Genomic DNA, 15,220 nt, shown 5'->3' with positions numbered 1-15,220 from the left:
ACATTGAAATGTTACTGGAGATCATCTGCTCAAAGCTCTGGATTTGGGCGTAAATTCTGAAGAATAGGATTTCTGATTGTTGGAATCTATCGACAGTTGACTCTTCATTTGTACAGTTCTCTTTTTATTTATATTCACATTAACAGGCATATCTATAATTCATAGTTGGGGTTTTCCACTTACATGCCAATCAAATGTTTAGTAAACGGAGAATGCAATATTAGCTTTGTTCTAGTTAAATGGTATTTCAAATAAAGTCTGGAAATCTGCATTTTATTTGAGCCTCAAAGATGTTCACTATCTGTGAATGTGCTTGACAAATGGTCACTTGGGAATGCTGTGCGTGCCTCAAAATGAATCACATAACTTAAAGATGCCTAGCTCGTCCTTGAAAAATACCTTAAAACATGCACAGCAACTTTGTTCGAAAGGTGACCATATTTGACGTGGAAATATCCAGAGTTTACATAGGTCTAAATGGAGAGAAAGGATCAAAATGAATACCTTGCTAATGTGTTCTGGAGCCAAGTCTGGAGTATTGCTGAATTCTCCACCAATCTGAAGGTCACTGACACAAGAGATAGCATCTCTTAGCTCAGTTAGTCTCTGACTACCCAACACAAGCACGGTGTGATGGGGTTTGTTCTCCCTGTGCTGTGGGAAAATAATTGAAAAGTTGTCATGGCATTAGTATGTCTTTGAACTAAAAAGCAGCATAATTTGAAGAAGAAAGCCAACAACAAATGAGCACATAAATTGTGTAACATCAGTAAAATAAAACTCTTTCAACAGTTGTGTATATTAGCATGCCTCAGGGCTCATTTGCAAATTGATGACAAATCAATATAGTGAACAGCTAAGCTACAGAGAAGTACATTTTGGGTTCAATCTGAAAATAAGATATATAATGAAAGTAGTTACTATAGCTCAGCAATCAGCACAAGAAAGTCCAGTCAGGCTCTTGTGGTCATATAACAACCACTGCTGGGAGAGTTAATTTGATGGAAAACACAAAATGGGTTGTGTGGGGCAGCAAAGGCACATGTCAAATAGTCTGCAAGTTTTAACATCTCTCAGCAGAATATTATAGTGTTGACAATTAACATATTAAAAAGATACTAATTATTTAAAAGATCTCAAAATTACAGATCAGACTACTTTTTAAGGTGGTGAAAATCTAGAAACTGTGAGGATCCAAATAATCACAGGATTCATGTACAGTTGATTAAAAATGTTGATCATAGCATTGGTTCGGAGTATGTATGGGAAAGGTCAAGGAGCAATTTTGCAGAAAGACTATTAAGTGAGAACGAATTACAGTGTTATAAGAACAGATTGAAATAAGAGCTCAGCAAGCAAAACTGTAACTGAACAATGGAATGCCTTTAAAGAGTTGGTTCGGGTACAGTCGAATTACATTTCCACAAGCAACAGTGGTAAGTAAACTAAGTACAGCTCCATGGGTGAACAAAAAACCAACGTGAAGCAGGTAAAAGGGGCACATGAAATATCTGCTATCAGCTTGGTAATAAACAACTGGGCTGAATATGGAAGTCAGGGAAATGGGGAAAAAAACAGGAAGTAGTAAAGTAAAAAGTTAATAAGTAGTAGTGGCATGGGGCTGATTAGGGACCAAAGAGGTCTAAACATGGAGGCAGACGGTATGGCTGAAGGTAATAAATAGGTACTCTGCATCTATCTTTACTGAGGAAGGAAATGTGCCAAAGTAACAGCAAAAGCTGTAGGCAACTGAGATAGTAGAAAGGTTACAAACTGAAAGCAATGTACTAGATATACTAGAAAGGTTTGTTGTACTTAAAGCTGTTAAGCCCCAGACTGGATGCTATGTAGGCTGTTGACGAAAGTAAGGGTAGATAGGTAAGGGCTTATGCCCGAAACATCGATTCTCCTGTTCCTTGGATGCTGCCTGACCTGCTGCGCTTTTCCAGCAACCCATTTTCAGGTACTGGCCACAAGCTTACAATTCTTCTGACATGGAAATTGTACCTGAGAGCTGGAGAGCTGCAACTGATACTCATTCAAAAACAAAAAAAATGCATAGTTGAATTAAACAATTACAGGTCAGTCAATTTAACCTCAATAGCAAGAAAACTTTTAGAAAACAGTAATCCTAGTCAAATCAAGTCACTTGCCCAAGGATGGGTTAATTGTGGAAAGCCAACATGGATTTCTTAAAGTAAATCAAATTTAACAACTGAGTTTTAGATGAGCAAATGAGAGGATTGAAGAGGGTAATGGTTTTATCTGGTAGATATTGATCTATTTGATATCAAGATATTTGATAAAGTGGCACATAATAGGTTTGCCAAAAGGCATGAAGGTCATGGAATAAAATATCAATGGCAGACTGAATATAAAGTTTAAGTTAAAGATAATGAAAAAATGCAAAAAACCTAAAAGTGGCATCAGACACCGATTTCAATTTCAAGATGGAATAGGTTAAATCTTTATCTTGAGAAAAGAGAAGACCAAGAGAGAATAAATGAACATAAAATTTCAATGATGTAGCAAAACGTTGGTGTAGAGAGAATGTTTCTACTTGTGGGAGAATCCAAACCAGATTCATAAATACAAGACAATTACTAATAGATAAATAATAGATAAATAGATAATTAATAGATAAATAAGAAACGTCTTTTCTTAGAGAGGGATTAGAATTTGGAACACCCAGCCACAGGAAGCAGATAAAACAATAGCATGAATCATGGGTGGGTGGGGGGGCAAGACATATGGTCAATAAATGCCAACATATAATAGTTGGCTTGACTGATCAATTGCAATGTGTTCTATGAAACTGGCAACACTTACAACAGTTAGTTTTGCCATTTTACCAAAGTGCTTTCAAAAAGTTCAGTTACAGTGCATGCATTGTGTGAATTAGTACTGAGATCACATGCTGAATAGTGGCGTTTATTACTAATCTTTATTTATGAAAAGGAATGTGTCACATCTTTGAAATGGCTCCTCAAGATAGCCAACTGTGACTGGTGGCTAGCAAAATGGATACCACAGGTTGAACCTAATACACACCTTAACAAATATAATTGGAGAGTAGACATTAACAGTGAGAATCACTTCTCCAGCTGCAATGGAATCTTCTGGATTACTGGGCTTTCTTCCTACTGCTTGCATTTCCTGAAATGCACAAAGTACAGATAAAAGCATAAGATACAAACACTGTAGTTAACTATAGCAGCATCATTCTTCCAAGTAGAACTTCAAAATTTAGTGACATTAAGTTGGTTTTAAAATCAATCTTTTAACCTGCTCCATCTACAATATGAGAGGTTTAAAATCTAATTCCACTTAACATCAAATACTTTATGGATTTAAATGAGTAATTATGACAACATTGTCACTTATTTTCTGTGGAGTAACAAAGAGTGAAGCTACAATAGTACTGGACAAGTTAGCTTAATGGCTACTATGGGAAAAAAATTAGTCTATAATTAAAGAATAATAGTTCAACATTTAGAACTACATAATATTAACAAGCTGAGGCAACATAGCTTCATGAATGAAAATCATGCCAGACAAGTTGAAGAGGTAACAAACAGGATAAAGGAGGCAGTGGATGCAATATATTTGGATTTGCCTGAAAGTTAACACCTCCCCAATTCTGAAAACTAATCTAACCTTCGCTTGATACATTACTCGACTGCATCATGGCATGGTTACATCCTTGAGAATTAAAATGTATAGAACAGAATTACAGCATTCCAGGCCCTGATCATTCTATCCTATATGGAAAATTAAGTTAACCCTGAAGGATTTTAAATATTTTGTCTATAATTTGCAACTCTACACTTTATTCTTACTCCTTCAAGTAATCAGAAAGCCAAACAATTTGATTAAAAATGGCTCTGAAATTAAATCAGAATTATGATTAAGACAGATATACTTACATATTCATGTTCATAAATTTCTTGCCTACAGGCACGATCATATGTCAAACGTTCCTTTCTCTTTTTAATGACTTTTCTTCGTATTCTATATGAGAGATGCATTTCAAGTAAGTATTTAAGTTGGAAAATATCTATAGCCACTTTATTAGAGGATCCATCTGTTAGGTGTCAACTTTCTACCTAGAGATCCATTCCAAATGTTGACAACTCATTAGATGGTTATGCTGGAATAGCACTGCCAGCCAGGCAGCAAAAGTGACCGACTGTGCTTTTCTAACACACTTTGACTCTGATCTCCAGCATCTGCAATACTCACTTTCTCCCACTCATTAGATGGGAACATTTGACAAATGTGTGTTTTTATTGATAGTTTTAAATAATACTTCCAGACAGATAAATATGTTGACTTCTTTTTTTTTCCTTTCCTGTCATGTACACATAGTCTGTGCAGTTTTGCTTGAATGATTATATGCAGGATACAGATATGAAAACTACACTTCAAAAAATCATACCATCAAGAAAACATTTACTCAAAGGGGTTAACATTTCCTTCAATATGAAGTACTTTCTGATATCTTTCTATATGTATTAACAACCTTACAGTACTAAAATATTACCCTCAAGCACAGTGCAATACTATTAAGAATGTTCATGCAGAAATAATGTTATTAAACTGGGGGACATGGCCCTATAACCTGCCTTCTGAGGTTAGACTGCTGCTGCAAAAACAACAGCACATGAATTGATCAGGCTGGATTTCTCCAAACCAATCCGATCAACAGCCTACATGTCCAACACCCATTCTCCTAGCAATGCTCTGGAGTCAGATGAAACCTGCGGCATTAAAACTTGGGGACACTGGGAAAACATTTGGCAAGTTTACTACATTTAAATTGCTTCCTGGTTCTCATGCCCCGTGTTCTGCTCTCCATCCTATGTTCACCTTGTCTTACGTTAAATGCACTTACATTGTTTACATAATTACTTCCAAGTTCTGCATTCATACCACTGACGCGTAAAGAAGCTTCCTCTGAATTCCTTACTTGAATTCTTGATACTTTTTTATCTAGGTCTGTTTCATAATCAGATCTCTCTAGAAATTAGCTCTAATTAATTCCTAGTTGTCTTTTATAGTCTTATGCACCAGCGTCACTTCTTTCAGTTATCGGTGTTCCACTGCTTGAAGATAATATTCTTCTATTCTATTTAAATTCTTATATTTTCCTGAATGAATGTAATATCTCACTAGTGTCAAAATTCATTATCTAGCTAGTTATATACTAATTCTACACGTTTATTCATCTTTCTGTAACAATTGACTATACTCCCAACTTGGTGTCATTCATAAGTTTAGAAATTGCATGATTCCAAAGTCAGAATCATTAGTACAAATTGTGAACAACAGGCAATATAAAACTGATTTTTGAGGGAGATCCAAATTTCTACCAGTCCTTTTGCCATATGCTTTTTGTCTTTTACATTGCACTCTACTACCTGTTCTTGACTCCACAAGAGCTTCTTGTGTTCCTTAAAAGCCTTTACTGTTCAATGGTAAATCACAGGGTTGTACCAATCATGCTCCTTGTGAACTGACTTGTAATCTTGCATATATTTTTCTTGCCTTTCAGAAAGATACATTCTTCAAAATTAAAACGAAAGCTAATTGCCTTAACTGTGTGAATGAGCAAATAAACTTTATAGAGAATTTTAAAATGATACCAAAACTACCCTTTCAATAAAGTGCAGCAAAGAATGCCACATTGCTAGTGGGTTAGAAATGTTTCTCACTAGTATTTAAACTAAGGATTTAAACTTAGGAGCTGCATTTCAGACTTCTTGTCTGCCACCCTGACCCACCTAGGGAGACAAGACAAATGAGTGGAATTCAAATCCTCTCTAATTCTGTCTGGTGATTGCAAAATTTAGCCAATCATCAAATTGGCTTCTGTTTTTTTCTGGACAACAGACTCTTTGATCATAACACTGCACAATTCACACAAATTTTTCCTTACATAGTTCAGGAGGAAAAACTGAAGTGCTGCAGAAGGAAAAACAGTTTGTATAAACATTTTAATTGGCTCTAACTAATTTGATAGAAATGCACTGACCGATAGCCCAGAATTAACTTAATAGTAATTTATATAAATTATCCCAAATGTCTGAAGAAATCCAAAAATGTGACAAAAAGGAACATTAAAATCCCTAACATGGTCACTCACAGGGATCCATAAATGAATCCTATTAAGCACTCAAAAGGTAACATTGATTATTTAAAAAGCTGAACTTTGTCCATCTAGTCTGCTCATTCAATTGGCTATTGTGCCTATACTCTCCACACAGGAGGCTGCAAGATGTATATTCATATATATCACTCCCATCTCCAAAAATAACAACAATGAAGTAGGGACAAAAATTATTCTTTTGCAGGCTCTAGGATTTTCCTCAAGGGTTGACTTTTGGTTTTTGTTTTGGTTTTCAAGGGCTCATTTTTTCCTTCTCATTACCTCCCTTGTTGGGCAATACAGACAGATCATACCATCACCCCTTGTATGGGTGTTGAATTGTGTGGGATATAGGTAAAGTAGTGTTATTTCTGCAATCATAATTATTTATGCAAGGTAAATGAACTCACACCAGTGTAAAACTGTTTCAACTAAGAGCTGAGTGAAGGAAATATATAATTGTTTTTGTATTCGCTAAAATGTGCATACAAGAATGAAATGCGCCTGCAAACAATGGTAGATGTTACAGACAAATAGATAAGGTGCTGTGCGGATGTAGGTTAAGCCAGGAATGCTTGTACAAACAGCAGTTATAAGCATCTGTTTCCCACTTCTGCAAAAACAAAAAACAAACCTCAATTAAAAGGTCATAAGGCTCAATATGGTTGAGGAATGGGAGGAAATGTCACAAGTAAGGGAAACAGATGCAGTGAAGGAGGATATACCTAACAATGGACCACAGCAGGATGTAGTGAAATGGCCAAGTAAAACTTGTACTTTGTTATGCACAAGGCCGGATAAGGCAAGAGATAAACAATAGTAATGGGCGCCGGGTTTAGAGTAGTGGGAGGAGAGAAGGAGAAATGAATCCTATATAAGATATGTACTCGCTAAACTCTGCGTGCCTATTTTAGGCACCACACTTGCAAGCGTATAATAAACAATACTGATTGCTTCAGATCTTGTCTCGGATTGAAATTATTGAAGTGAATGAGCTTCATTTCTCACAAATTGGGTGTTTACGATTTGCTTTCTTTTAAAATATAAAAGACAGCAAAATTATCAAATGTACATTTTTTAGAAGAATTCATCCATTCGTGGGATGTAGGCCTTGTTGCTTGAGAAGGTGGTGGCGATGTGCTGCTTTCATGAATTGCCACAAGCCATGCGCTTGGGTTGCTGGGAGGGAATTCCAGGACTTTAACCCAGCAATACTGAAGGAACAGTGATATACTCCCAAATCGGGATGGTGAGTGGCTTGGAAAGGAATTCATAAGTAATGGTGCTCCCATCTATCTGCTACCTTTGTATTTCTCGATGGCAGTAGTAATTGGTTTGGAAGGTGCCATATAAGCCGTGGTGAATTTCTACAATGCATCTTGTCGATGGTATATACTGTTGCTAATGAGCACCAGTGATAGAGTAACTAAATGCTTTTGGATCAAGCAGGCTACTTTGTCCTGAATGGTGTCAAACTTAAGTGCTGTTACAGTATTCCATCACACTTTTGCCTTGTGCCTTGAAGACGGTGTACAGGCTTTGGGGAGACAGGTGGCAAGTTAATTGTTGCAAGATTCCTAGCATCTGACTTGCTCTTGTAGCTATTGTACTTACATGGTTCGTCCAATTCAGTTTATGGTCAATAGTAACCCGCAGGATATTGATAATGGGGGATTCAGAGATGGAATGCCATTGAACATCAAGTGACAATGGTTAGGTTCTCTAGTTAGAGACAGTTATTGCCTGGCTTTTTGCAGCACGTCACTCTGGGCATGTCCCTCACCTCCTCCAAAGCTGGACATTGACCAGCATTCAACAGCAAATATTCCCACTTCTGACCTTATGTTTCAGGGAAGGTTATTGATGAAGCAGCTGACACTGGTTGGGCCTCAGACACTTCCAAGGAACGCATTCAAGGATGACTGAAAATAACAACAACTATCTTCCTTTATCCCATGCACGATTCCAACAAACAGAGGAAGGTTAATCCCCATTAACTCTAGTTTTGTTGGGTTGTGAGATAGACAGCTGATGATACAATAACTAGCCAGGTTGGATTTGTTGATTGCTTTCTGTAAACACAACATACCTAGGTCATTTTCCAGATCGTCAGGTAGATGCCAGTGCTGTGGCTGTACTGAGAAAGCTTGGCTAGGGGTCAGCACATTCTGGAGCAGAAGTCTTCAATTTTACAACAACAGTGTTGTCAGGGCTCTTAGCCTTTCCACTGTCCAGAGACTCCAACTATTTTTTGTTATCATGTGGAGTGAATAGAATTAGCTGAAGCCTGGCACCTCAGAAGCTAGAGATCTCTGTATGTATTATTTAAAATTTTATTCCTCATGCGCTCAGAAGCAAACTTAACAGAAACTGTCAGTATGTGGTAAATATTTCAAGGGGAAAATGTGCAAGGAACCAATAAATGTACATAATTTAGAGTATATCTCCTCAGACCTGCAGGAGAATGAACTAACTGCACAGCTGAAATGAGCTATCGAATTTTAATAAGGTATTATACTTGCGTTAGATTTTTTAAAAATTTCAATTTGCAACATGTAATCAGTTTGAATGTCTTTCTCAGCCGTGCAACATCACTTCATATCACCTTTAATCTTGAGTTCTGTCAGTTAGATTCAGACAAGAGGTACAGTCATGCATTACCGGTTAAACTCAACTGAACGACACTAGTCTTCGATAAAATTAATAACCTTCCAAATAAGGTTACTTGTAGAAAGTGGTAACTCAGATCATGTCTCAATAGGAAGACACTTCTGTGAGCAACTTCAGTGTCACCACACAGCTGAACATTGTTTTTATTTTAATTTGTAGTTTATGCACAGGGAAGGGGGAGGTGGAAAGAGACCAATCGCAGCAATGGATCTAGGCAAACTTTTAATGTATCAGGTTCTGACACAGTCCCTCAAACCCTCCTTGAAAATTCATGGGACTTAGGAATTCTTTCTGGTAGCTGCCTTTGAAGACATTCTTGTTCGAGTTGGCTCCCCACAACCTGCTTCTTGCCTTATTTTCAGCCTTCTCTTCTACTCACTATTTCTTCTCCTAGGCCTCCTGGACTGTGTTGAAATTCTACAACCAAAATGTGTCAGACTCATTTTCTAGGGTAATTGTTTCAGATCCTACAAGCACAGGATTCTTTCTTCCCAATCTTGCTCTTCCAACCATGGATTTTGTTTTTGGAGGGCTAAGAGGGAAGAAATAGAGGGAACCTGGAGGAGCAAATTACTGCAGATGCTGAAATCGGTACTGAAAACAAAAAGGCTGGAAATCACAGCAGGTCAGGCAGCATCAATGCTGAGAGAGCAAGTTAACATTTAGAGTTTAGGTGACTCTTCATCAGAGCTAAAAAAGTGTGGAGGGGGCAACATTTATGCAATAGTTGAGGGTGGAGTGATGGGGGAGATAGGTGCAGATTAAGTGATCAGAATGTGAGAATACAGAACAATGGTGTGTCTAACTGCCAAACTGGACAGAACAGATGACCCCACTGGAGTGGGGGGATAGGATAGAGAGGATATGATGACACAGAATACAACAAGCTAAAAAGACAGGAAAGAAAATGAGGGAACCTGCAACTGGGAAAAGTGAAAAAGTAAGCACGGGATGGACAGAATCTATGATTGGAGGAGCAGCTACTCAAATTCTTTCCCTCCCATACTCAGATCCTGCAAGCAAACCCTGCATTGTTTGCCAGCTCCTAACAAGATGCCAGAAATGATTCAGCCCCATTTGGACCATGGAGGAGACAAAATGGGAGGTAATACTGGATGGGTTAACCGCTTGAATTTTTCACCTTTTTTTGGGATTGCTTGTGACGTTAAATTTACCTGCCATCCTCAGACACTTTGAATTCTCCAATGAAGGAGAATACAAAGCACTTTTTCAAAAAGATGATTTCAGTATTAATTCTTCATGTGTGGGCAGCACCCATCCAAAACCATCACCGACCTTATGGTACACCAACAGAGTCATAGAGAGGTACAGCATGGAAAGAGACCCTTTGGTCCAACCCATCCATGCCGACCAGCTATCCCAAACCAATCTAGTCCCACCTGCCACCACCCGACTCATGTCCCTCCAAATCTTTCCTATTCATATACCCATCCAGATGCCTTTTAAATGTTGCAATTGTACCTGCCTCCACCACTTCCTCTGGCAGTCCATTCCACCCACACACCCTCACACACACCCCCCCACACACACACAATCCTCTGCTTGAAAAAGATGCCCCTTAGGTCTCGTTTATATCTTTCCCCCCCTCACCCTAAACCTATACCCTCTAGTTCTGAACTCCCCTACTCCAGGGAAAAGACCTGTCCAATTAACCTATCCATGCCCTTCATGATTTGTTAAACCACTATAAGGTCACCCCTTAGCGTCCGATGCTCCAGGGAAAACAGCCCCAGCCTAGTCAACCTCTCCTTATAGCTCAAATCCTCCAACCCTGGCATTATTCTTGTAAATCTTTTCTGAACTCTTTCAGAGTTTCACAACATCCTTCCTATAGGAAGGAGACCAGAACTGTACGCAATATTCCAAAAGTGGCTTAACCAACATCCCGTACAGTCGCAACACAACCTCCCAACACCTGTACTCAATACTCTGACCAATAAAGGAGAGCATACCAATGCCTTTTTCACTATCCTATCTACCTGCAACTCTACTTTCAGGAGCTATGAACTTGCACTCCAAGGTCTCTTTGTTCAGCAACATTCCCTAGTACCTTACCATTAAGTGTATAAGTCCTGCTAAGATTTGCTTTCCCAAAATGCAGCACCTTTCATTTAAATAAATTAAACTCTGTCTGCCACTCCTCAGGCCCACTGGCCCATCTGATCACGATCCTGTTGTAATCTGAGGTAACCTTCTTCACTGTCCACTACACCTCCAATTTTGGTGTCATCTGCAAACTTACTAACTATACGTCTTATGGTCACATCCAAATCATTTACATAAATGATGAAAAGTAATGGACCCAGCACCGATCCTTGTGGCACACCACTGGTCACAGGCCTTCAACCTGAAAAACAAACCTCCTCCACCACCCTCTGTCCTCTTTAAGCCAGTTCTGTATCCAAATGATGAGTTCGCCCTGTATTCCATGAGATCTAACCTTGCTAACCAGTCTGCCATGAGGAACCTTATCAAGCACCTTACACAAGTCCACATACAGAGGAACCTCGATTATCCGAACGAGAAGGGTGGGTACTATTATGTTCGGATAATTGATTATTCGGTTAATTGAATCAACGCTTCTCCTTTGGGGCTCAGAGTTTTCGGTTAAGTACACTCCTCGGTCAGGAGACTCGGCAGCAGCACACCTTGCGCAAACCCCTGCCCACCCCCTTGTTATTCCTTTTTATGAATTGCAGGCAAAGATATCCCATTAATACATCTACGAGGTTGTGTTAACTAAGGAGAAAGTGAGGGCTTATGCCCGAAATGTTGATTCTCCTGTTCCCTGGATGCTGCCTGACCTGCTGCGCTTTTACAGCAACACATTTTCAGCTGTGCTAACTAGGGGCCTTGAAATGCTGGCAGTGGAGACAGAATGGTGAAGGATGGCTAGGAGACGACATAGTAAAAGCAAACGTAGATGAAGAGATGAATAAATATAATTAAAATACATACTCTAACGTGACAAGGTCTGTATCTTCTGGGATGACATCTGTACTGGTGTCCTGTTCTGTGCATTTCAATGTATCAACACTGTACAAAACAAAGGAGAAAGCTTTCAATGGTCATCATGTGAAACAGTGACGCAGATGAGCTGCCTGTAGTTCACAAATTTAAAAAGAGAAAGCATCAAAAGTTCCCTGTAATTATAGTTTGCGTCAACATGGTCTGTATATAGCTAGACACTGTCACATTTCCATATCAGAAACTTCTTTTTTGTGCCTTTGAATTTCTCTTAGTAAGCCTGTCAAGTATTAGTAGTAGAACTCCCATCCATTTAGTCAGTTCATATAAACCATTGTTTTAGCCTCAAACTAGGGTAATGCCCTCAATTCTGACCACATTTTAGGTGGTTGTCAAGCCATGGGGAGGTATGGAGGAGATTTACAAAAACAATACCAGGAATCAAGGCACCTCCACATCATCTATATGATGTGGAGGTGCCAGTGTTGGACTGGAGTGGACAAAGTTAAAATCACAATGCCAGATTATAGGCCAAAAGATTTATTTGGAATCACTAGCATTCAAAGCGTTGCTTCTTCATGAGGTGGTAGCCTGTTGGACTATAACCTGTTAACTTCGCCCATCCCAGTCCAACACTGGTACCTCCAAATATTAGTCCAACAGGTTTATTTGGAAGTACAAGCTTTCGGAGTGCTGCTCTTTCTCAGGTAGCTAGTCAAGTAGGGTCATAGGAAACAGAATTTATAAATTTTTTTAATGATTTTTAACTTTATTTGTATGGTCAGACTTAATGCATGAGAATTGTTTACTTTAGTGCAGAAATCTAATTTAATTTAAAACTGATGGACTTTAATAGAATGAATAATGAGAAATGAACCTCCTTCTGAGCTGTAAAATTCTATAATTTGCCATTCTTCAGTTAATGCAATGGAGGCAAGGTTGGATTACTCATGCATGAAGCCTAAATAGCTGAGTGATCCTTCTTCAAACCAGTTGAGTCTTACAATCAGAATCATAAGATCATATAGCATGCTCACAGACATAGACTCTTCGGTCAAACTGCTGTGTTCACTAGATATCTTAATGTGACCTAATTCCATTTGCCAGTATTTGGCATACATCTCCCTGAACCCTTCCTACTCATGCACCCATCCAGAAGCCATTTAAATTGTGTAATTGTACCCGAATCCACCACTTCCTCTGGCAGCTTGTTCCATAAATGTACTATCCCGTGTGAAAACTTACACCTCAGGTCCCTTTTAAATCTTTCCCCTCTCACCTCAAACCTATACACTCAAATTTTGGACTCCCGCACCCTGGGAGAAAGACCTTGGCTATGCACCCTATCCGTGCCCCTCATGATTTTATAAATGTCTATAATGGCACCCCTTAGCCCCTGAAGCTCCAAGGATAAAAGCCCTAGGCTATTCAGCCTCTCCCTCCAAGTCAAACCCTCCAGTCCCAGCAACATCCTTGTAAATCTTTTCTGCACCCTCTCAATTTTAACAAAATCTTTCCAAAGAACAGAGACCAGAATCATTTGCAGTATTCTAAAAGTGATTTCACCAATGTCCTCCACAGCTGTAACAGGACATCCCAACCCCTATACTCAATGTTCTGACCAATGAAGGCAAGCACGTCCAATGCCTTCTTCACCATCCTGCGATTTCACCTTCAGGGAATTATGCACCTACACCCACAGATCTTTGTTCAGCAACACTCCCCAGGGCCCTACTGTGACGTGTACAAGTCCTGTTCTAGTTTACCACACTAAAATGCAATACCTTACATTTATCTAAATTACTCTTCATTTGCCACTCCTCGGTTTACTGGCCCATCTGATCAAGGTCCTGTTGTATTGAGATAATCTTCTTCACTGTCCACTACACCACCAGTTTTGCTATCACTTGCAAACACAACAAATTCCACATTACCTCTATGTTGAGCCAGTGCCATGAGCTGTAAATGTTCAACATAGCTTACAACGAAAAGCAAAAAGGACAAACCTTAAGAAAAGCAAGCAGACTCCATTTTCAGATGGAGCTTGCCTATGTGTTGTTAGTATTTCTGGGGCTAACAAGATACTGTTCCAATTGTAGGCACTAGCAGTGGTGTCTTTGTCTGCATGTACAACAAGTCTTTACTATGTCAGATCCAGATGCAACCATTTCAGAACACTGACTGCATCATAAAATGCAGAACTGTAGTGCCCTTCAACCACACTCTTAAAACAACACCACTGCAGAATCCGGAATAGAAAGTGTTTGGAGGGATATGGGTCAGATACTGGCAAGTGGGACTAGGTCAGGTTGGGATATCTGATTGGCATGGATGAGTTGGACCAAAGGGTCTGTTTCCATGCTGCACATCTCTATGACTAATTCACTGACAACTAAATTAAGGTTGTCAGTCTGGTTTGCAAAGTGGCACACTTGCGTGTACTAGAAACTACATATATGAATGCACGATGCACTGTTCTTTGCATACAAAAAGGGCATGTACACACACTGCACTTGTTTAACTTAAAATAACTGCCGGCCATTTACTGGTTTATTTTTCCATGACAAAGCCCTGACCATAATTAACATGCTTGCTTTAAAGTTTAAACAAAGCTTAATAGGAACTGGCTATTATTATTAATTGGCAGATTATCCACAATAAGGCCTCCGTCAATCATCACACTCCTCCCAAGTATAAATGTAAAATTTTCCATTGAATTGGTATGTTTCACATTGTCCTGATGAATGCAAGATGAAAAATATTTCAACAAAATGCATCTTTTCAGCAATAACTTAAAGGTGATTGGCTAAGCAAACAATGATAAGATGTTTTTATTCAGGAAAAGGATCAGAATCTGAATGTACCATTTGAATGTGAATGTCTATATCTTATGGTCTTAAGGGAGAATGCGATTGGTAAACATAGCCAGGACCAAATGACGGAGCAGACATAATTTACTAAACAGTCTAATTGTGCTCCTCTGTCCTACTATCTTTTAGATGGATCAAAATTGGATAATTCTCTTAAAGGTTTACAGAGTTATGGGGTAAAAATATTGAGGACTGAAATTAGGTAATTTGCTCTTGCAAGTAGACATGGCACAACTAAGTGAATGAGCTGAAAATGTATTGCTGGAAGAGTGCAGCAGGTCAGGCAGCATCCAAGGAACAGGAGAATCAACGTTTCGGGCATAAGCCCTTCTTCAGGAATGAGGAAAGTGTGTCCAGCAGGCTAAGATAAAAGGTAGGGAGGAGGGACTTAGGGGAGGGGCGGTGGAAATGCGATAGGTGGAAGGTCGTCAAGGTGAGGGTGATAGGCCGGAGTGGGGTGGGGGTGGGAAGGTCAGGAAGAAGATTGCAGGTTAGGAAGGCGGTGCTGAGTTCGAGGGATTTGACTGAGACAAGGTGGGGGGAG

The 15,220-nt window shown here is 39.2% G+C and overlaps 1 protein-coding gene across 1 annotated transcript in view; it reads right to left on the bottom strand.

Moving 5' to 3' along the window:
- Nucleotides 1-15,220, bottom strand: part of snapc3 (small nuclear RNA activating complex, polypeptide 3) — a 31,294-nt gene that overhangs the window by 13,609 nt on the left and 2,465 nt on the right. Inside the window, exons 2-5 of the mRNA XM_043720596.1 lie at nucleotides 11,798-11,875; nucleotides 3,927-4,011; nucleotides 3,052-3,156; nucleotides 505-654 (exon numbers count right to left, since the gene is read on the bottom strand). Of these exons, the coding sequence (XP_043576531.1) occupies nucleotides 505-654; nucleotides 3,052-3,156; nucleotides 3,927-4,011; nucleotides 11,798-11,875 (418 nt within the window). The remainder of the gene's footprint in view (nucleotides 1-504; nucleotides 655-3,051; nucleotides 3,157-3,926; nucleotides 4,012-11,797; nucleotides 11,876-15,220) is intronic.

Source organism: Chiloscyllium plagiosum, chromosome 2, assembly GCF_004010195.1.
Source record: "Chiloscyllium plagiosum isolate BGI_BamShark_2017 chromosome 2, ASM401019v2, whole genome shotgun sequence".
In the NCBI taxonomy this organism is placed as follows: Eukaryota; Metazoa; Chordata; class Chondrichthyes; order Orectolobiformes; family Hemiscylliidae; genus Chiloscyllium; species Chiloscyllium plagiosum.
Note: the sequence above shows the minus strand (reverse complement) of the source record. Positions and strands in the feature narration are given on the sequence as shown.